Genomic DNA, 24,086 nt, shown 5'->3' with positions numbered 1-24,086 from the left:
TTGGACACATGGGTGAAGAGAGGAGCAGAGCTGTCAACTGATCACTAACTGGTGGCAAGCTGGATCAGATGGCGGGGGAGGAGGCCAGACAGACCTGGTAGGCCCAAATGTGTAGTGAGGGTATGCTGGGAACATCTGGCAGTGGCTCCCGTCTGTCGGATCTTCAACTGCCACCTCTGGCAGAGCTTCAACTGCATACCGGGGGAGGATGGGGACATTGAGTCCGAGTGGACCATGTTCCACACCTCCATTGCTGAGGCGGCCATGCAGAGCTGCGGCTGCAAGGCTGTTGGGGCCTGTTGTGGTGGTAATCCCTGAACCTGGTGATGGACACCTGCAGTGAGGGGAGCCGTCAAGCTGAAGGAGTCCTATTGGGCTTGGTTAGCCTGTAGGTCTCCAGAGGCAGCTGACAGATACCGACGGGCCAAGCAGAACGCAGCTCTGGCAGTCACTGAAGCAAAAACTCGGGTGTGGGAGGAGTTCGGTGAGGCCATAGAAAGTGACTTTCAGTCAGCCTCAAAGAAATTGTGGCAAACTGTCAAGTGGCTCAGAAAGGGGAAGCAGTGGTCTGTCCCTACTGTTTACAGTGAGGATGGAGTGCTGTTGACCTCAACTGGGGACATCTTCCGGCGGTGGAAGGAATACTTCAAGGATCTCCTCAATCCCACCTTCATGTTGTCTGAGGAGGACGCAGAGTTTGAGGGCACTTGGGAGGACTTGCCCATCACAGGGGCTGAGGTTGCCAAGGTGGTTAAAAAGCTCCTCGGTGGCTGGGCTCCGGGGGTGGATAAGATTCGTCCCGAGTTTCTGAAGGCATTGGATGTTGTTGGGCTGTCTTGGCTGACACACCTCTTCAACACTGCGTGGAGGTCAGGGACAGTGACTCAGGATTGGCAGACTGGGGTGGTGGAGAGTGTGTTCCAACTATAGAGGATCACACTTCTCAGCCTCCCTGGGAAAGCCTATGCTGGGGTAATGGAGAGGAGAATCTGGTCAATAGTTGACCCTCAGATTCAGGAGGAACAATGTGGTTTTTGTCTTGGTTGTGGAACACTGGACCAGCTCTTTACCCTTGCAAGGGTACTGGAGGGTGCATGGGAGTTTGCCAAACCGGTCTACATGTGTTTTGCGGACCTGGAGAAGGCTTACGACCGTGTCCCTCATGGTGCCCTGTGGGGGGGTACTTCGGGAATATGGGGTTCAGGGCCTACTACTGCGGGCCATTCGGACCCTGTATGACCGGAGCAGGAGTTTGGTTTGCATCTGCCGGCAGTAAGTCAGACTCGTTCTCGGTGCATGTGGGACTCCGTCAGGGCTGCCCTTTGTCACCAGTTCTGTTCATAACTTTTATGGACAGAATTTCTAGGCGCAGCCAAGGGGCGGAGGGTGTCTGGTTTGGTGGCATCAGGATCACGTCTCTGCTTTTTGTGGATGATGTGGTCCTGTTGGCTTCATCAATCTGTAACTTACAGCATGTGCTGGGACAGTTTGCAGCCGAGTGTGAAGCAGCTGGGATGAGGATCAGCACCTCTAAGTCCATGGCGCTCAGCCGGAAAGGGGTGGAGTGCCTACTTCAGGTCAGGGGGGAGTTGCTACCTAAAGTGGAGGAGTGTAAGTATCTCGGGGTTTTGTTCATGAGTGAGGGTAAGAGGGAGCAGGAATTGGACAGACGGATCGGGGCAGCATCAGCAGTGATGCGGAGGTCGGGGTGATACAGAAACCAGTCTGTTGTGGTAAAGATAGAGCTGAGCCAAAAGGCAAAGCTCTCAATTTACTGGTCCATCCACGTTCCCACTCTCACCTATGGTCACGAGCTGTGGGCAGTGACTGAAAAAACGAGATCGCAGATACAAGCGGTAGAAATTAGTTTTCTTTGCAGGGTGGCTAGGCTCTCCCTTAGACACAGGGTGAGAAGCTTGGTCATTCAGGAGAGACTCAGAGTAGAACCGCTGCTCCTCTACATCGAAAGGAGTCAGTTGAGGTGGTTTGGGCACTTTGTTAGGATGCCCCCGGATGCCTCCGAAGGGAGGTTCTCTGGGCATGCCCCACCGGGAGGAGACCCCGGGACAGACCCAGGACATGTTGGAGAGATTACATCTCTCAGCTGGCCTGGGAATGCCTTGGTATTCCCCCAGAAGAGCTGGTGGAAGTGGCTGGGGAGAGGGAAGTCTGGGCTGCTCTGCTTAGGCTGCTACCCCCACGACCCAGATCCGGATAAGCGGTAGAAAATGGACGGATGGATGAAATTGACATTATCATATTATGTTGTAAATAAACATTTTAATATTTTTATTATTACAATCTAGAAGATAAAACAGACATTTTTTGCAAATTAAAAAGTGGAAAAATGATTCATTTCCCTCTGTAGTTGTTAGATTAGAACTATCCAGACTTATACAGGACCAAATACAAAGAAAAACACCTGCATAGTAATTAAGTGTTTCAAATACCAAAACAAACCACACTGCCTGGCCAAGAAAAAGTAGCCATTTAGTTTTAAATCAGCAAATACTTAAGAGCCTTTGATTGGATAATTACTGAAATGATGAACGGTGTTTCAGCGGCAACAATCCTGACGCAGTGAGTAGATTCCCATTTCTTAAGTAACCATGTCAGAAGACATATCCCATGGTCATGAAAAAGATGTTACTGTGTTTCAAAAGGGTCAAATTATTGGCCTGCATCAAGCAAAGAAAACAATTAAAAGATATTTCTTAAATGCCTCGACTATGATTGAGTTAAAAACTACAACATATTATTAAAACCCAGAAGGATGGTGAGGAACAGTCAACTACGGAAGAAACGTGGTCAGAAAAAACTGACTGACCATGATCAGAGATCACTTAAAGGCTTGGTGAAGTCAAATCATGTTTAAAAAAAAAACCTGACAATAGAATTCACTGGTTATGTTTAATAGTGAAAGTCAGATCATTTCCACACACACAATGTGACGAGAACTCAGAGGATTGGGACTAAACAGCTGTGTGTCCATAAGAAAACCACTTGTTAGTGAGACTAATCAGGAGAAAAGGCTTCAATTTGTTATGGAGCATCAAGATTGGACTCTGGAGCAACGGAAAAAGATCATGTGGTCTGATGAGTCCAGATTGACCCTATTCCTGAGAGATGGGCGTGTCAGGATACGAAGGGAAGTGCATGAAGTGATGCAGCCATCATGCATAGTGTCCACTGTACAAGCCTCTGGAGGCAGTGTGATGATCTGGGGTTGATTCAGTTGGTCAGGTCGAGACTCAGCAACATTATGTGGCAATAAAATGAAGTCAGCTGATGACCTGAATGTACTGAATGACCAGGTTACCATCACATCAATGGAGTTTTTCTTCCCTGATGTCACGGAAATAAAATTAGGGGTTGGATTGTGAAAGAGTGGTTCAGGGAGCATGAGGAATCATGATATTGTCAGTACAAGATCTCAGTGAAAAATGCTGCAACATAAAATGTCGTGATGTTGCATAAGGTTGTCGAAACAATGCCAGGGCGAACGCACACCGCAATCAAAGCTAAATGCAGTCCAATGAAATATTAGTGTATGCAGCTTTTTTTTTTTGGCTGAGCAGTGTATATTATAAAAATTTAACTCATCCTTATTTATTCAAATTAAAACATTTCTTCTAAGTCATTGGTAACTCTCATGCATGTGTGTTCAAGCTTGTAATTTAATAAATTTAGATTAAAAGCTGGCACTGACCTGGACAGTTTCAATGAGGCTTGCTGAGTAAAATGGCAATGCAACCACATGTGTTAAACTGGAAAAAAGAAGAAAAAAGAAAAAAAAACACTTATTCAAAACCATTAAACAGAGCGAGATAAGAGGTCAAGTAGTAGAAATTCCCTCTCCACAAAATCAACACTTGACTAAATCCCAAACAAGTCTGAGCAAGTGTGTTTTCTTTAGAATTTCACAGATGTAAAAGTGGATAAGCAGACGAAAAATCAGTGACAAAAAAAAAAGCAGATAAGATCAAAATTTAAAGTCACTGACATGAAGCGGGTTAAATGGCTAAATTTTTATGATACGAGATCTGTTATCATGGGGAGTTTTTAATATTACACTTGTGATATAACCTAAGCTATTTATGGTATTTGATGCTCGAGTGCATCGTCACACTAACTGGAACTCTGTGCATGTATTAGTCACATCACTGCTTTCATCTAAGCCAGTTTACAACAGAAAACACTAAAACAGAAGCACTCGAGGGTTAACGATAAGGACAAGTCCAGAAGAGACAAAGGCTTGAAGGATGAAAGGTCACAGGTGCTCGAAAAACAAGTCACAACGTACAGCTAGGAGGGTTACGCATGGAGAGCCGTACTGTATCATAACCGAGTCCAGCAACCACAATTGCACAGCATCACTTTTTTTTCCCCCAGTGGTGAAAATTAAAGGAATATTTATTACAAAGGTAAAACTTTTTTTCCAGACGGACTACAGATTTCATACATCCTACATACACCTCATTTGAATATATACATTTTAATAACCCTGTATACGGAGTCAATCATAACGCATTACTGTTCTCACAGATCATATCCAAATGTTATAAGTGATCAATTAAATACCTTACCCTTTCAGGATAAAGTGGGCTGCGATTTGTTTGGGATTCCACCTGTGTGACAGCTCCCTGTGGAGAAAAAAAAAACAAAAAAACCCAAAACTTCAGTGTCTCCATATTGGATAAACTTAACATTAATCTGTGACAACGGTGTCATTATTGAATTCAGATTTCTTTCATATAGAAATGATATGAAATGAAATGAAATAAAATAAAATGAAATAAAAGTGCCGCCCATAGAATGCCATGTCTCTCATTAGGCATGTTGAGTATACGGTTTGAATACTAACTCAGAGGTGTCAACAAGAAAATCATAAAATAGTACACATTTTTAATGTTTCATATACCGTATTTTCTGGACTATAGAGCGCACCTGTATATAAGCCGCATCCGCTCTATTTTTTTTTAAAAAATTAAAAAAAGATATACAAGCCGCACCGGGCTATAAGCCGCAGATATCTATGTTGATATTTACTGCATGTACAGAACGATTTTGTACTGTAAATGTACATGTATGTACCTGAACAGATTCTTTCCGAACAGTGCCTTTTAACACGGCAGCAACTTTGCTGATTAAAACGGAACAGAACCAAGAGAAAATAACCGGTATTTATTTACCTTCATTTCTCCTGTGTTTGAAACCACAAGTCACTTTAATCATCTTCGCTGGATTTGAAAATAATTACCAGTTAGTAATTTGTCGTGCGTGTTCTATCTGCTAAAGCTCTGCTAATTCTTCTTTGCATTGATTTTTCGTCTATCTTATTTTTGATTCTACTTCCGGTTAGAGCGCCCCTAGCGGTGGAAGAAAAATCCACAGAATAGCCGCACCTTTGTATAAGCCGCATGGTTCAAAACCTAGGAAAAAAGTAGCGGCTTATAGTCCAGAAAATACGGTACTTTTTTTTTTTGCATACAGGTAACCCTTTAGGCCCGGTCCCACAATATCTATAACTATAAATAAATTGATCCCCTACAGTTTATGTGGTTGGTAGTCACACCAGACTGATAACGATCCCTATAGAGGGATCCTGCATGACGTCACCGCGCTGCGAGATTTCGGTAGTCGCCATATTGGAAGACCAAGTACACATCTATGCAAGTACATACATACATAAAACAAACTACACCTGAAATGTAGCCAGGGCCGGTTCTGCCCTCATCTGGACCCGGGTGCAACATCGCGCAACCCCCCCCCCCAAAAAAAAAAACCACACCAGTCTAAATCAGGACAACCAGTGTTCGAACTACAGGGGTACTCGGGGGATCCGAGATCCCCTGAAACAGACATGAGATCCCTTGAAAACATGATTTGGGAAATGTTGGGGGGTCTCTAAAATATTGGCAAAATGATGTTTATTGACATAGCAATCGTGTGTAACGGGAAGCATTTGCATATCCGAAGTGTTGTGTTTACATCAAAGATAAAATAAACCGATATGACAACGACTGCTGCTGCCAGGTTGGTTGTTGAGTAGCCTGACTGTTTTTTTTTCTTGCGTGTGGTATCACTGTTGACGCGAGGTTGTTTTTTGAACATGCCAATGCGGACACGATTTCCCCTGATGAGTTATGACTTCAGATGCGATGCGTGTGTAGACGTGTGGAGTCCGTGTGATATGTGCGTAAGATAGGCTTCTCATGTGTTTGGAGATCCGCGCTCCAAGACAAGCGCAAGCACCCCCCCCCCAGGGAAAAAAAGGGACCCCCCGAAAATATCGGCATAGTTCGAACACTGAGGACAACCATCACATAACTATAACTATAAACATTTTAGATAAACTATTTTAACTAAATGGGCTATAATAAATAAGCCTGCAGGCAGCCACGCCGGGCTGCCTCAGAAAAGTAACCATTCAATGACACAACTGAAAGCCTGCAGCCACGGCGGGCTGCCTCAGAAACGTAACCATTTGTCCTACCGTAACTCGTTTTGCATTTTCTGCCTCCTTTTTTGTATTTTCGACCCTGCGTTTATTTTCTTTCCTTTTCTGAAAACCCGATTTGTGTCCAGACATTTTGTTCTGCTACCAACGAACTAACTCGTCAGGTCTCGTCTCTCAAGTCCGCGATGAAGGGCAACAATTGATACATTTTTACAAACAGCCAATAAGCCAATAGGGAGGTTGCAACGTTCAGGCTCTCCTTTGCTCACAGACACTCAGTAATGCACTTATTCTCTGTCTCCTGGCAGAAAGCTCCTTAGTTTGCTCCCCTTGTGTCTCAATCACAGCTGGTATTCTGAAGAACGACTTCTTTTCACCTTTCCCATCAGCTTTGTTGGAACACCCTAACACAACACAAAAGTTTACCATTGTAGGTTTATGATGAATCAAGTGCCTCGTGGGTTTAAATTCCGCGCGCTGCCGTTATTTCCCCCTGATCACGAGTTTGTTGGTCTTCCAATATGGCGCAGGGTCTGTTTACTTCCGGTTTCCGGTGACGTCAGTGGGAAGGGTCTATAGCCCAGGCCTGGGTTTATCCGTATCGGTGAGATTGCCTCTGGAGCGATTTTTCCAGGCCTGGACCTGATCTGATAAAACATCTGACCAATCAGGTAATTGTTTACATGTGACGTCGTCTGAGCACGTGCTATTTTCCCCGGGCATCTTTGTACATCCTTGTTGCATCATGAAGTCACGGAATATGGATTCACGGAAAATAAAAAAAAATAATACAAAGCACAGATCTTTTATTCATGAATATGTGATTTTCCAATAAATTAATAAAGTAAACATATAAATGCAGGTAAGATATTTTAATTATGAACTTCGGCAGTCCAAACATTTAATTATTTCAGACTTCTTAATTTTTTATCCGTGATGCATCATCCGTATGATCCATAAATGAAATCAGTAACCAATCTGTAATATACTGAAATGTACGTGACCGATCCGTAAATTATTAGCATCTGTGATGCATTCATATTAAAATCCATATCTACTCTGTATTTTGTATCCTTTTTTATTATATTTCCGTAATCCGTGACCTATCCGTATTTTATCAACCACCAGACTATGCGCATGAGTTGTTTTGACGTTCAAGCTGTACAGTACAACCCGGAATAATGTGCTACCACATGGAAAAAACTTCCATGACTATTCCTAAGTTGCATGTATTTATTTCCCTGAGTGTCAGGACCAAGCGATATTATAGTCGGGATTATACAACCCCGATTCCAAAAAAGTTGGGACAAAGTACAAATTGTAAATAAAAACGGAATGCAATGATGTGGAAGTTTCAAAATTCCATATTTTATTCAGAATAGAACATAGATGACATATCAAATGTTTAAACTGAGAAAATGTATCATTTAAAGAGAAAAATTAGGTGATTTTAAATTTCATGACAACAACACATCTCAAAAAAGTTGGGACAAGGCCATGTTTACCACTGTGAGACATCCCCTTTTCTCTTTACAACAGTCTGTAAACGTCTGGGGACTGAGGAGACAAGTTGCTCAAGTTTAGGGACAGGAATGTTAACCCATTCTTGTCTAATGTAGGATTCTAGTTGCTCAACTGTCTTAGGTCTTTTTTGTCGTATCTTCTGTTTTATGATGCGCCAAATGTTTTCTATGGGTGAAAGATCTGGACTGCAGGCTGGCCAGTTCAGTACCCGGACCCTTCTTCTATGCAGCCATGATGCTGTAATTGATGCAGTACGTGGTTTGGCATTGTCATGTTGGAAAATGCAAGGTCTTCCCTGAAAGAGACGTCGTCTGGATGGGAGCATATGTTGCTCTAGAACCTGGATATACCTTTCAGCATTGATGCTGTCTTTCCAGATGTGTAAGTTGCCCATGTCACATGCACTAATGCAACCCCATACCATCAGAGATGCAGGCTTCTGAACTGAGCGCTGATAACAACTTGGGTCGTCCTTCTCCTCTTTAGTCCGAATGACACGGCGTCCCTGATTTCCATAAAGAACTTCAAATTTTGATTCGTCTGACCACAGAACAGTTTTCCACTTTGCCACAGTACATTTTAAATGAGCCTTGGCCCAGAGAAGACGTCTGCGCTTCTGGATCATGTTTAGATATGGCTTCTTCTTTGAACTATAGAGTTTTAGCTGGCAACGGCGGATGGCACGGTGAATTGTGTTCACAGATAATGTTCTCTGGAAATATTCCTGAGCCCATTTTGTGATTTCCAATACAGAAGCATGCCTGTATGTGATGCAGTGCCATCTAAGGGCCCGAAGCTCACGGGCACCCAGTATGGTTTTCCGGCCTTGACCCTTACGCACAGAGATTCTTCCAGATTCTCTGAATCTTTTGATGATATTATGCACTGTAGATGATGATATGTTCAAACTCTTTGCAATTTTACACTGTCGAACTCCTTTCTGATATTGCTCCACTATTTGTCAGCGCAGAATTAGGGGGATTGGTGATCCTCTCCCCATCTTTACTTCTGAGAGCCGCTGCCACTCCAAGATGCTCTTTTTATACCCAGTCATGTTAATGACCTATTGCCAGTTGACCTAATGAGTTGCAATTTGGTCCTCCAGCTGTTCCTTTTTGGTACCTTTAACTTTTCCAGCCTCTTATTGCCCCTGTCCCAACTTTTTTGAGATGTGTTGCTGTCATGAAATTTCAAATGAGCCAATATTTGGCATGAAATTTCAAAATGTCTCACTTTCGACATTTGATATGTTGTCTATGTTCTATCGTGAATACAATATCAGTTTTTGAGATTTGTAAATTATTGCATTCCGTTTTTATTTACAATTTGTACTTTGTCCCAACTTTTTTGGAATCGGGGTTGTAGTTGTGGTGTGACTGCTCCAGACTGGAACTACATTCAGGCAGAGGGATAGTCAGAGCTGTAGTTACAGGTATAGTTCTAGTTATTGTTGTTGTGGGACCGGGCCCTTACAGTTAACCCAGACATTTTGGTAACATGTAGTAATGGGTGGGCGATATGATCAAAATATCAAAATCACGATTCTCAAAGACATTCCTACAATACACAATAATATGTACCATGTTAAAATTGCAGGTTTTTATGATTAAACCAAGATCATTTTCAGATCTTCTTCCACTTGCTAGAACTGTGTTATAGAGGTTCGGTTCTTAACTGGCTCTTTTCATCATACTGGAAGATCTTTCTCCGTTTTTATTGGCAACTTTAAATCTGATAAAGTTGACATTCCGTATGGAATCCCTCAGAGGTCAATTCTTGGTCCACTGTTTAATTTGTATATGCTCTCACTTGGGTCGATCGTTCAGCACTACAAACACTTCATATCACTCACATCACATGCTGATGACACGGAGTTTGACACTGACCAACAGCCTGAGCCCAGCAGATGACCTCACTCAATGCATTTGTGTTATCAAAATTTGGTTGACCAAAGATTTCTTTCAGACGAGAACGAAACAGAGATTGTTTTAACGGGTCCCAATGCTTCACACATTATTAACTCCCCGTCAGTAAAACCTTTTGAACATGCCACAAACGCACAAGGTTTGATTTTAGATGCTGATCTTAGCCTCCAGAAGCACTTATCCAAGATCTCCAAGACTGCCTTTTATCACCTTAGAACGCTATCTAAGGTTAGGTGTTTCTTGTTTCTGCAAGAAAAGCTAGTTCATGCTTTTATTTCTAAATCACTGTAATACGCGTTTTGCTGGAGTGGCAAATCAAGTGTTAAATAAACTCTAGCTTATCCAGAAGATCAACTAAAACTAAAAGAATCACTCCTATCTTAACTTCATTGGCTCCCAGTTAAACAAACAATTGATTTTTAAAATACTTCTCCGTGTTGTTTTTAAATCTACGAAAGCCTGACATGCTCACTGAATACACACCAGTCAGGGGTGGGTTTTCCAAAAGCCTCTTAACCCTAAGAGCATCTTAACTAGGAGAGAGAGTATTCATTGAACTGCTCGCTCTACCATTTAACGATCATCTTTGTGCTGCGATGCTTTTGGGAAACTCAGGCCAGATCTCTTCGATCATAAAGTAAAGGTTTCCTCACTGTACTTAGAATATACGTTAAATCAGCCTATGGTGCCTGCAGTCATTATGGTCCCACTGTTTGGAAGTCTCTGTTTTTATCTTATTTTACATGTTTTGTCATGTTATGTATTTGCCGTATACATTTACTTTGTAACTCGAAGCACACAGAGTCTAAGCTTGTCGTATGAAACGTGCTAACTTGACTAAAATACATTAAAGGTGGAAAAAGATCTGATATATTTTATCTTGGTTTTATTTTTCACATAACACTTATAACAGGGGTGTGTAGACTTTTTTTATCCACTGTACTTCTGATCGGTTCATGTTTTCAGGTGTTTAAATGTGTAGAACATGAGGACTCCCTAAAGTGAATGACGCATGAAATGGAATGACGAATGACAGGTAGTAAATTTGAACAATAAATGGTCCCTTGTCATTCAGATTCTTACAAATGGAATAACGATTGAAATCTTTAGTTTTAGACCTCCCTAGGATAAGATAAGTGGGTGCTTGGTGGGATATCAGCTTTTACAAATGGAATGACAGGGTTTCTATATGTATTGACTTACTTTGAGCTAATGTTGTCAGTGATATCACCTTTTACAAATGGAATGATAAGGTTTCTAGGTGGAATGACATACTTTGAGGCAATGTTATCAGTGATATCAAATTAACAAATGGAATGACATTGTTTCTAGGGTTAGGGTTAGGTTATAGGTGATATCACTGATAACATTGCCTCAAAGTATGTCATTCCACCTAAAAACACTGTCATTCCATTTGTAAAAGGGGATATCACTGATAACATTAGCTTAAAGTATGTCATTCCACCTGGAAACGCTGTCATTCCATTTGTAAAAGGGGATATCACTGATAACATAACCTAAAAGTATGTCATTCCACTTAGAAACAATGTCATTCCATTTCATGAGCTGAAAGCATGTCATTCCACCTACATTTCAATCGTTATTCCATTTATAAGAATCTGAATGACAAAGGACCATTTATTGTTCAAATCACTAGCTGTCATTCGTCATTCCATTTCACGCGTCATTCACTTTAGGGAGTCCCTAGAACATGGACGATATTCAAGATCAGAAATTCACCAGACTGAATTAGATTTGACTGGAGATTGAGTTTGAATCCCAACAATGCTGGACGTCCAATAAAGCACATCTAGTGCGTTTTCTTTAAATTAATTTAAATATGAAATCATACCACTATGCCAGTAGAAACACTGGATGACAACTTGGCGGGGGGAATGAGTTCAAAATTCCATCACTGTCAGCATAGCTTTAGATATTTTCTAACAAATTTAGTTGTACGGTAGATTAGATTAGATTAGATAGAACTTTATTGATCCCTTTGGGCGGGTTCCCTGAGGGAAATTAAAATTCCAGTAGCATCATTACATGATAAACAGAGAATAGAAATTGAGAAAAAAACATCTCGATAAATTAAATTAAATTAGGTATTTGCATATACAAATATAAAAAAAGAATAAGATATGGGGAAGGTGGGGGGGGAAGGGCCAACAGAAGAGGTATTGCACATTGTCCAGTATTGTTTATTGTCAGGCTAGGCTACTGCTCCGTCCCGTCCTCTGTCCTCCTGTCACCCCTCCCCAGAGAGGAGCTGTACAGTCTGATGGCGTGAGGGACAAAGGAGTTTTTAAGTCTGTTAGTCTTGCACTTGGGAAGGAGAATTCTGTCACTGAACAGGCTCCTCTGGTTGCTGATGACGGTGTGCAGAGGGTGACTGGCATCGTCCATAATGTTCAGTATTTTGCAGGGCTTTGAACCGGTTCAAGGAACGAAAACGAAAACCGGGAACTTTTTCTATTTCACATGGAACAGAAACAAAACCAGAAACTTTATTATTTTTTATGTTCCGGAACAGAAACGCTTATTAAAAATAATGGTAACCGGTTAATACCGGTTTTTATTTCGTTCCTCAAAGTTTCCGTAGCCTACAAATAAAAAAGTCATTCTTTTCCTGTGCAAGTTTCTATGACCCGCTGGGGTTCACTTCCTGTGTGACGTTCGCTGACTGAATGGAGAGAGCGGGAGGGTGGACTACTATCACGTCTCCACATCTTAAATAAGAGGTAAATATTGCAGTCTATCGTTATTCAAAAACGTCAATTTCAAACACGATATCAGTATATTTGTCCACGTTAATGAGAGGCTCGCGAACATTAAATGACGTTAACCTCTGTTAGACTATCAATGCATAGGGCCTGACTAGCCTTTGGTAACACACTAAACGAATTATCTTTCATTTTTGGCACTTTTTCTGTTTGTGTAGATGGGAAGACATACTGAGAATCCAAATCACCAACATTTGAAATAATAATTGTTTTGAATTATTTCTTGTCTTATTTAATGACGGTTGTAATAGAATTAGCCTACATTTGGCTTAAGCTGGATGAGACAGAGACATAATTTTATAGCCATTTGTTAAACAGCTGACAGGGAACGTAATTAACCGTTCCGGGAACGAAATTTTTTTGTTCTAACTGGTTCGGGAACGTCTATTTAATGGTGGAACCCAAAACCGGAAACGTTAAAATTCCGTTTCTGTTCGGAACGAACCAATAGGAAAAAAATTCTGGTTCAAAGCCCTGGTATTTTGTCCATAAGACAAAACAATTTTGTCAGAAAATTGAGTGAATTCTCCAAAATATAAGTGTGGCAGCGGGGGCGTGGTCGAGCGTCGGCTGTGAACGGCGAAGAGGCAGGTTGAACCAGCGGGTTACATGTGATGAGGTGCACCTGTGTCAAATTACTGGCTGTCTATTAACCTGTCTCTCTGTGCGTCTTTCAGGCAGTCAGGAATATATGAGAAAGAGAGAGAGAGAGAGAGAGAGAGAGAGAGAGAGAGTTGTGACACCTCAGTTGTGCATGTGTGTTTAGACTGCAAAGTGGATTAAAATATGTAAAAGAACTCACCTGTTCTGAAGCCTGCTTCCTGTTCCTCTGTTTCCCAAAGTTCAAAAGTTGTTACAATCAGCAAACTCATCTCATCTCATCTCATTATCTCTAGCCGCTTTATCCTGTTCTACAGGGTCGCAGGCAAGCTGGAGCCTATCCCAGCTGACTACGGGCGAAAGGCGGGGTACACCCTGGACAAGTCGCCAGGTCATCACAGGGCTGACACATAGACACAGACAACCATTCACACTCACATTCACACCTACGGTCAATTTAGAGTCGCCAGTTAACCTAACCTGCATGTCTTTGGACTGTGGGGGAAACCGGAGCACCCGGAGGAAACCCACGCGGACACGGGGAGAACATGCAAACTCCGCACAGAAAGGCCCTCGCCGGCCCCGGGGCTCGAACCCAGGACCTTCTTGCTGTGAGGCAACAGCGCTAACCACTACACCACCGTGCCGCTCCAATAAGCAAACTAATAGACTAATTTTTTGACCGCTGCACCCTTGACCAGGCAGTTACTAAGGATGTCGTAAATGTATCATGCACGCTCTTGAAAGTGTGACACTTTTTTTGGGGGGGTCTCAGTCCTCTAGACTCAACCAGATGCCCTAGAAACTTTTCAAACAATCATTCTAAAAAAATTATTAAAAATAAGTCCACACCTGCTATTCATATCTGTATTTGTATTCATGTCCGAAATTTAGGAACCAATGGGTTATATGTTGAATAAACTCCACAAAAAAAAAAAAAGAGAAAATGTATTGTATGCAAGAGTGAACATGTAGAGCGCGCACACACGCACACAAAATCAAGTGCTTCTACCAAACACAACCAGATGAAAGTGATTCCTCAGAAACTGTGGTCCAGGCCTCTAATGAGGAACCTGTAGAATTCAGGGCTCATGTCTGAAGCTCTCTGTCTGACTCGCATGCCTCCATTTGACTCAGCATCAGATAATCACAAGCCGCTGTTTACCTTCAAACAAGGGGGGGATTCCTGAGGTGACTCATGGATCACTGCAACAATGCAGAAAAACTCTCAGATATTACTTGCCTTGGTAGCGGTGTGCACTCGCTGATGATGCCCTCTGTCCCGAGCGTCACTCCCTGGACCACAAATGTGCTCCCCATCCCCTTCCATAAAGCCTTTGGACCCTTACACACACACACACAGAAGGATTGACATGTATCTGAGCTTCACATTCCTGATAAGCAATGAACATCAGGTTCCATAGGTTCTTATTCCAGCTCAAAGAAAGTCAGGATCCACACTACAGTATAATCATAGTACAGACAGAGATGCATTCTGGATATACGGAAAGCCATGAAGCCTTTGTTACCTGGGTTTTGGAGATGTTGTACATCACGGTAAGAGCTGTTAAAGGTGACAGGTGGTAACATCTGGCATGGTAATTCACCTGACACACACCATCAGCAAAGCAAAAGAAAATTTAAACTTTTAAATTCTATACCTATTGAACTTATAAATACTACAGACATCAAGTATAAATAGTTTATTCTTTCCACATTCACTGGATATGACCAATCGCGTGCTCTGATTAGCTACTCTACTACTAGGCTATCAGCTTATATATAGTGAGTAGAGAAAAGCAAAATGGCGGAGCGTGTTGCTGAACAAACTGAGGACGAAATAAAAACTCTACTTGAAAACAAAACCCCAAAAATACAAAAAAAAAAAAAAAGCAACAAAATATGGAATGAAAAGCATGATGGTAAGAACGTATCTTTTTTTATTTTTCAAGAATTATTATTATTATTATTATAGCATTTTTCACAAATTGCTACTGTAATTTAGTGTGTAAGCAAGTTTTGAACCTGAAGGTGTCATTAAAGGAACAGTCCACCGTACTTCCATAATGAAATATGCTCTTATCTGAATTGAGACGAGCTGCTCCGTACCTGTCCGAGCTTTGCGCGACCTCCCAGTCAGTCAGACGCGCTGTCACTCCTGTTAGCAATATAGCTAGGCTCAGCATGGCCAATGGTATTTTTTGGGGCTGTAGTTAGATGCGACCAAACTCTTCCGCGTTTTTCCTGTTTACATAGGTTTATATGAGCAGTGATACGAAACAAGTTCAGTTACACAAATTGAAACGTAGCGATTTTCTATGCTATGGAAAGTCCGCACTATAATGACAGGCGTACTAACACCTTCTGCGCGCTTCGGCAGCGCATTGATATCTGAGCTCCGTATCAATGCGCTGCCGAAGCACATCTAACTACAGCCCCAAAAAATACCATTGGCCATACTGAGCCTAGCTACATTGCTAACAGGAGTGACAGCGCGTCTGACTGCGTCTGACTGACTGGGAGGTCGCGCAAAGCTCGGAGAGGTACGGAGCAGCTCGTCTCAATTCAGATAAGAGCATATTTCATTATGGAATTACGGTGGACTGTTCCTTTAAGGACATCTGCATTTGTTGTGTTTGGGACTTTTTCTTTTTTTTCACTTATTTTTGGAAGAGGAGTGTTCTTTTTTCCCTTGGACTCTCATGATGGCACTGTATATGTTGTTGCTACCTTGTATTCTGTTACTAAGCTAACTCAGCTAAGGCACCACCTCATCAGAGCAATTAGAGGATTGATGTTTTTTTTCACTGATTCTACGGCTGACTTAAGCCAGAGGGACATGCTACGAACCATCAGACTCACAAGTTGGAACGTCAGGGGACTTGGTGGTCTTATTAAAAGGACAAAAGTACTTTCACACCTTAAAAGTTTGAAAACAGACATTGCGTTTCTCCAAGAAACCCACCTTCGTTTATGCGACCACACCAGACTACGAAAACCCTGGGTTGGACAAGTTTTTCATTCCAACTTCAACAGTCGCTCAAGAGGCACAGCTATTTTATTGCACAAGCGAGTACAGTTCTCATCAGAACAGGTCATATCTGATCCCAATGGCCGCTATATTATTGTTGTTGGTGTGCTGTTCCAAACTCCTGTTATTATGGTTTGTGTTCATGCCCCCAACTGGGACCGTCCTAATTTTATGACTTCCCTATTCTCATCCATTCCGTGCCTAGATACACATCACCATCTTTGGGGGGGATCTTAACTTATCTGTCAATCCCATACTCGACAGATCGTGCTCAAGAAAATTAACTCAATCCAAAGCAGCTAAATGTTTGTCTGCATTCACAGATCAAATTGGCAGTGTGGATGTGTGGCATTTTTACCACCCGACAGCAAAAGAGTTTTCATTTTATTCCCAGGTTCATCAAACATACTCTCGAATTGATTACTTTTTCCTTGATAAGATTTTATTACCCTCAGTGAAACAATGTTGTGGCAGCGGGGGAGTGGTCAAGCGGCGGTCTGTGACCAGAGGGCGGAGTCAGGGAAGGTAAGTGGCAGAATCACTGCACCTGATGTTGGTTAATCTGTGTTTGTGTGTCGTCCCCAGTGACCGCGCCCTATATAAGGAGAGAGAGAGAGCAGAGGAAGAGAGCTCTCTCCCCAACCAGACGACTGATGTGTGTGCGCGCGTGCATGTCTGTGTGACTGGGAGTTTGTTAAAAAGCTGCAAATAAAGAGTTTTGTGAAACTCAGTTCTGGCCTGCCGTACTTCTGTGCTCCACCCACCCGCTCAACTTACTACAAATATGAATACTCATCAATAGTTATTTCAGATCATGCCCCCCTCTTATTAGACTTGGAACTAGTCCCTAAAACTAAAAGCCACTCAACCTGGAGATTAAATATTGGGCTATTATCATCCGACAAATTTTGTGAATTTATCTCTGACAAGATTTCACTCTTTCTCGAAATTAACAAATCTGTCTCTACATCACCTTCTCTCCTGTGGGAAACCCTCAAGGTAGTAATACGTGGAGAGATTATCTCATATAGCGCCAGGATACGAAAGGGGGAAAAACAAAGACAACTTGAACTGATGGAGGCAATTCTTCAAATTGACAGACAACACTCCACTTCAGCCAATCCCACTCTCCAGATGGAGAGACTTAAATTACAGACTGAATTTGACCTCATTTCCACAAACAAAGCGGAGTTTCTTTTAAGGCGTACAAAAGGCACTTACTATGAATATGGAAACAAGGCTAGTCGGTTACTAGCACGGCAACTAAAACATCAATCCTCCTCCCAATTCATCACACAAATTCGTAAAAACCCCCAAACTTTAGTTACAGACCCAACTGAGATAAATAATATTTTCGCTTCATATTATTCTGATTTATATAAATAAGAATCCTCATCAGACACTACCTCAATGAACAAATTCTTAGATAACTTAGTTTTCCCTTCAGTTGATACTAATTCCAAAAATACTCTAGATGCTCCTCTTCGCTTGGAAGAGGTGAAAGCCAGTCTTAAATTAATGCAAAGCGGCAAGGCACCAGGCCCAGACGGCTTCCCATCCGAATTTTTTTTTTTTAAAGATTTTTTTTGGGCTTTTTTCACCTTTATTGGATAGGACAATGTAGGGACAGGAAATGAGCGGGAGAGAGAGATGGGGAGGGATCGGGAAATGACCTCGGGTCGGAATCGAACCCGGGTCCCCGGATTTATGGTATGGCGCCTTATCCACCTGAGCCACGGCGCCCCCCCCCATCCGAATTTTACCAGAAATTTTCTGATCATCTCGCTCCCCTGTTATTGGATATGTTTAATGACTCCTTTGAACTCGGCACCCTCTCTCTGTCCTTGACTCAAGCGTCAATATCACTTATCCCAAAGAAAAATAAGGACCTTGAAGATTGCAGCAGCTGGCTTCCTGTCAGTTTGCTCAACAGTGACATTAAGCTGCTGGCTAAGACCCTTGCCAGCCGCCTTGACTCCTGCCTACTAAGCATCATCTCAAAAGACCAGACTGGTTTTATAAGGGGCAGGCAGCTATCCTCAAATATACGCCGTCTGCTCAATATAATACTGTCGAAACCTGAATCGCAAGACCCTGAAATGGTCATTTCTATGGATGCGGAAAAAGCTTTTGATAGGGTGGAGTGGAATTATTTATTTTCAGTTTTATATAGGTTCGGTTTCGGTCAAAATTTTATCTTGTGGATTAAACTGCTATACAGCGCCCTAATTGCTAGTGTTAAGAACTAATTCAACACAGTCCGACTTCTTTCCTTTAACACACGGCTGCCACCAAGGATGTCCGCTATCACCATTGCTGTTCGCCATTGCGATTGAACCACTTTCCATTGCCCTTAGGAGTTCACCGCTTTTTACCGGTGTCTATAGGAATGGGACTGAGCACAGAGTATCACTTTATGCTGATGACCTCTTATTCTATGTCTCAAGTCCCACTGTCTGCACCAACAAAATTCTGGACATTTTACACACATTTGGTTCCTTTTCCGGTTATAAATTGAACATTAATAAAAGTAAATGCTTCCCTCTTAATAATGCAGCAAAACGGATCCCAGCTCAAGCACTACCATTCCGCTTAGCCTCTTCTAGTTTTCAATATTTAGGCATTAATATCTTGACCTGGCGACTTGTCCAGGGTGTACCCCGCCTTTCGCCCGTAGTCAGCTGGGATAGGCTCCAGCTTGCCTGCGACCCTGTAGAACAGGATAAAGCGGCTAGAGATAATGAGATGAGATGAGATCTTGAATAGTCTCCCTTTGCTGTGCAACCCCGATTCCAAAAAAGTTGGGACAAAGTACAAATTGTAAATAAAAACGGAATGCAATGATGTGGAAGTTTCAAAATTCCATATTTTATTCAGAATAGAACATAGATGACATATTAAATGTTTAAACTGAGAAAATGTATCATTTAAAGAGAAAAATTAGGTGATTTTAAATTTCATGACAACACCACATCTCAAAAAAGTTGGGACAAGGCCATGTTTACCACTGTGAGACATCCCCTTTTCTCTTTACAACAGTCTGTAAACGTCTGGGGACTGAGGAGACAAGTTGCTCAAGTTGAGGGATAGGAATGTTAACCCATTCTTGTCTAATGTAGGATTCTAGTTGCTCAACTGTCTTAGGTCTTTTTTGTCGTCTCTTGCGTTTTATGATGCACCAAATGTTTTCTATGGGTGAAAGATCTGGACTGCAGGCTGACCAGTTCAGTACCCGGACCCTTCTTCTACGCAGCCATGATGCTGTAATTGATGAAGTATGTGGTTTGGCATTGTCATGTTGGAAAATGCAAGGTCTTCCCTGAAAGAGGCGTCGTCTGGATGGGAGCATATGTTGCTCTAGAACCTGGATATACCTTTCAGCATTGATGGTGTCTTTCCAGATGTGTAAGCTGCCCATGCCACACGCACTAATGCAACCCCATACCATCAGAGATGCAGGCTTCTGAACTGAGCGCTGATAACAACTTGGGTCGTCCTTCTCCTCTTTAGTCCGAATGACACGGCGTCCCTGATTTCCATAAAGAACTTCAAATTTTGATTCGTCTGACCACAGAACAGTTTTCCACTTTGCCACAGTCCATTTTAAATGAGCCTTGGCCCAGAGAAGACGTCTGCGCTTCTGGATCATGTTTAGATACGGCTTCTTCTTTGAACTATAGAGTTTTAGCTGGCAACGGCGGATGGCACGGTGAATTGTGTTCACAGATGATGCTCTCTGGAAATATTCCTGAGCCCATTTTGTGATTTCCAATACAGAAGCATGCCTGTATGTGATGCAGTGCCGTCTAAGGGCCCGAAGATCACGGGCACCCAGTATGGTTTTCCGGCCTTGACCCTTACGCACAGAGATTCTTCCAGATTCTCTGAATCTTTTGATGATATTATGCACTGTAGATGATGATATGTTCAAACTCTTTGCAATTTTACACTGTCGAACTCCTTTCTGATATTGCTCCACTATTTGTCGGCGCAGAATTAGGGGGATTGGTGATCCTCTTCCCATCTTTACTTCTGAGAGCCGCTGCCACTCCAAGATGCTCTTTTTATACCCAGTCATGTTAATGACCTATTGCCAATTGACCTAATGAGTTGCAATTTGGTCCTCCAGCTGTTCCTTTTTTGTACCTTTAACTTTTCCAGCCTCTTATTGCCCCTGTCCCAACTTTTTTGAGATGTGTTGCTGTCATGAAATTTTAAATGAGCCAATATTTGGCATGAAATTTCAAAATGTCTCACTTTCGACATTTGATATGTTGTCTATGTTCTATTGTGAATACAATATCAGTTTTTGAGATTTGTAAATTATTGCATTCCGGTTTTATTTACAATTTGTACTTTGTCCCAACTTTTTTGGAATCGGGGTTGTATGAACATAACATTGTGGAACTGGTTAAAATCAGATCTACTACGCTGGAATGTCCTCCCATTGTCGCTTATAGGTAGAATCAATTCTGTTCAAATGAATGTCCTACCAAAATTTTTTATTTCTTTTTCAGTGTTTACCTATATACCTGCCCAAAGCATTTTTCAAGGAATTGGATAAGATTATTTCACATTTCATTTGGGCGGGGAAGAATCCAAGGGCAAAATACTCAATTTTGCAAAGAACCAAGGATGAGGGTGGCCTTGCTCTGCCGGATTTCAGGGCATACTATTGGGCAGCCAATTTGCAAAAAATCTATACCTGGTATAACTCCCCCAGTACAGATTGGTGTCAGATGGAAGCCTACTCATGCAACTCCATTTCTTTATCAGCCTTAATATGTGCTCCTCTAAATGCACAACCTTCTAAAGTCACCTCCAACCCAATTGTTTTGTCTAGTATTAAAATCCTGAAACAGTTTAAACAGCACTTCAAAAATCACCTCCCTTTCTACATTAATGCCCATCTGTGAAAACCATTCATTTACACCCCTGGCACTTGACTCAACTTACACTCTGTGGAAAGAGAAAGGGCTGGTGAAGTTTGATCAGCTTTTTGATAAGGACATTTTTATTTCCTTTGATGATTTACGAACTAAATTTGCCCTTTCACAAGCTCATTTATTTAGATATTTTCAAACCAGAGATTTTGCTCGTTGTAATTTTCCTAACTTCCCCCACAAACCACCTCGTACTCTCATTGATGCAATTCTGTCTCTTCCTGCAGTCTGTCGGTTCATTTCAAATGTGGTAAAATTAATTTTGTCATCACTATCATCCCCTCTAGCAATTAGGAATTCGTGGGAAAAGGAGCTAGGTGATACCTTGTCAGACGAATGGTGGCAAAGGGCCCTTGACAGGGTTAACTCCACCTCTTCTTGTGCCAGTCTGACATTAAATCAGTTTAAGGTTCTACACAGGATACATTTCTCCAAAGCCACAGTTAAAAAACTTTTTAATACAAGTGATACATGTGACAGATGCTCTCTGTCACCAGCCAGTCAAACACACACGTTTTTTTTTCCTGTCCAACATTAAGCTCATTTTGGTCCTCTTTTTACAATACTTTTTCACAAGCTCTAAACAAACCGGTGCTTTCGAGCCCTTTAACCTCCATCTTTGGTGTGCTTGAAGATTTCACACACTTCACCAACAGGGAAAACAATTCTATCGCTTTCGCATCTTTGGTAGCCCACAGACGTATTTTACTTCATTGGAAGGATAAGAATCCTCCCTCCCCTAACTCTTGGCTAAAGGATCTAATGTCATTCCCATACTTAGAAAAAAATCAAGTACAGTATTAGGGGGTGCTCCGACAAATTTTATAAAACTTGGAATCCCATTCTTTCCTTAATCGATTCCACGCCCTCTTTAGATGATTAATGATTATGATGGATGGTGCTAATTAAGATGGTATGTGTGTGTGTATGTGCATATATATGTATATAACCTGTCAGGATTCTGAAAGAAGCCAGTGATTGTCTTTGATTCGATGTAATGGTGGTCGAGCTCCAGGCATAACATATACACTACCGTTCAAAAGTTTGGGGTCACTTTGAAATGTCCTTATTTTTGAAAGAAAAGCACTGTTCTTTTCAATGAAGATCACTTTAAACTAATCAGAAATCCACTCTATACATTGCTAATGTGGTAAATGACTATTCTAGCTGCAAATGTCTGGTTTTTGGTGCAATATCTCCATAGGTGTATAGAGGCCCATTTCCAGCAACTCTCACTCCAGTGTTCTAATGGTACAATGTGTTTGCTCATTGCCTCAGAAGGCTAATGGATGATTAGAAAACCCTTGTACAATCATGTTAGCACAGCTGAAAACAGTTGAGCTCTTTAGAGAAGCTATAAAACTGACCTTCCTTGGAGCAGATTGAGTTTCTGGAGCATCACATTTGTGGGGTCGATTAAATGCTCAAAATGGCCAGAAAAATGTCTCGACTATATTTTCTATTCATTTTACAACTTATGGTGGTAAATAAAAGTGTGACTTTTCATGGAAAACACAAAATTGTCTGGGTGACCCCAAACTTTTGAACGGTAGTGTACATGTTGTTTAAGTTAACTAAATGGGGGTTTTTTTTCAAGCATTTTGGACTCCTCTAAATGTTCCTTTTTATTTTATTTTGTTTTTGGTTGGTTTAGCTACTGTTCACCCCTCCTGGGTTTTTTTTCTTTTGGGTGGGGAGAGAGTTGTGTTTGCTTATCAGCATTATTACTCATTGTTATTTGATTAAGTTATGTAAATGTGACTCTCTAGATAGGGGCAGGGGGTTGTTGGTGTTCTAAAAGGGGGAAAAAATGGGTGAAATGTATCCTGATTGAACATGGATTGTATATTGGCAACCCAATAAAGATATACATGTTAAAAAAATTGCTACTGTAATTTCACCAGTTTGTTTACATTGTAAGCAGAAATGATTTTGTCGGACGTTTTGGATAAAGTTTTTATTTATCGAATTTGCAAAAAATACAAATAAAAATGCTGTTTCTCAAAATCCAGTGAATGCCATCAGCTCATGTACGACTTGATTTTGTGGAATAATTGTTAAATATTTCTCTCTCTGACCTTAGTTTTTGTCTATATATCTATTTAAACAACCAGACAACCTCAACTTAAGTCAGATATAAACTAGCAATTAAATGACACTTTAAAGCAAAAGTTTGCACACCCTTACTTCCAGATGGTGAAACATTAAATCACAGCGGTATAAGCTTAAAGACTTTACACTACAAAAAAAAAAAGCCATCTTAGCAAATAAAATTATCTCGAATTTCGTCAAATTTATCCAGTATTTCCTATAATATGATTACAATAAACCATATAAGATTACTGTGCTACTAATGTCTATTTCTAGACTGTAAATTTACAACTTTCTAGAAATAAATGCTTATAATTAGCAAAACTATCAGTCAGTACAACAGGAAATGTCTAGAAATAGATTTAATGTACTTGGTTTAGTGTGATCATATAAGAGGAAATACTTGATAAATTCAACTCAATTCAAGATATTTATATTTTCAAATGTCTTTTTCAGGTTTCCTGCTATTCATGTATCCGTGAATCCCTCTGGGGGTTTTTTCCCCAGTTATATTTCTTTCCCTTTTGATGTCATGTTTTTGTGTAGGTGTTTCTTCCATTTGTGGTAGTTTTCTCTTTTCGTAATGGTCTGCCCCAAACACTGCAAACATGCCTGTGGAGGGGAATCCTACAAAGCCTGTGTTTGTGATTGTTAGGATATTCAGCGAACAGAAGCGTAAAATCTTTGACAGGCATGTTGAAATTCTGTTTACAGGTTTGCCTGTATTGT

General features: G+C 41.3%; 1 protein-coding gene across 1 annotated transcript in view; it reads right to left on the bottom strand.

Moving 5' to 3' along the window:
• The window catches only part of slc25a46 (solute carrier family 25 member 46), a 62,375-nt gene that overhangs the window by 7,735 nt on the left and 30,554 nt on the right, over positions 1 to 24,086 (bottom strand). Inside the window, exons 4-7 of the mRNA XM_060913161.1 lie at positions 14,822 to 14,899; positions 14,532 to 14,636; positions 4,587 to 4,639; positions 3,710 to 3,767 (exon numbers count right to left, since the gene is read on the bottom strand). Coding sequence (XP_060769144.1) covers positions 3,710 to 3,767; positions 4,587 to 4,639; positions 14,532 to 14,636; positions 14,822 to 14,899 — 294 coding nt within the window. The remainder of the gene's footprint in view (positions 1 to 3,709; positions 3,768 to 4,586; positions 4,640 to 14,531; positions 14,637 to 14,821; positions 14,900 to 24,086) is intronic.

Source organism: Neoarius graeffei, chromosome 28 (assembly GCF_027579695.1).
Source record: "Neoarius graeffei isolate fNeoGra1 chromosome 28, fNeoGra1.pri, whole genome shotgun sequence".
Classification (NCBI taxonomy): Eukaryota; Metazoa; Chordata; class Actinopteri; order Siluriformes; family Ariidae; genus Neoarius; species Neoarius graeffei.
The sequence above is the reverse complement of the archived record's forward strand: the minus strand, read 5'-3'. Positions and strand labels throughout refer to the sequence as shown.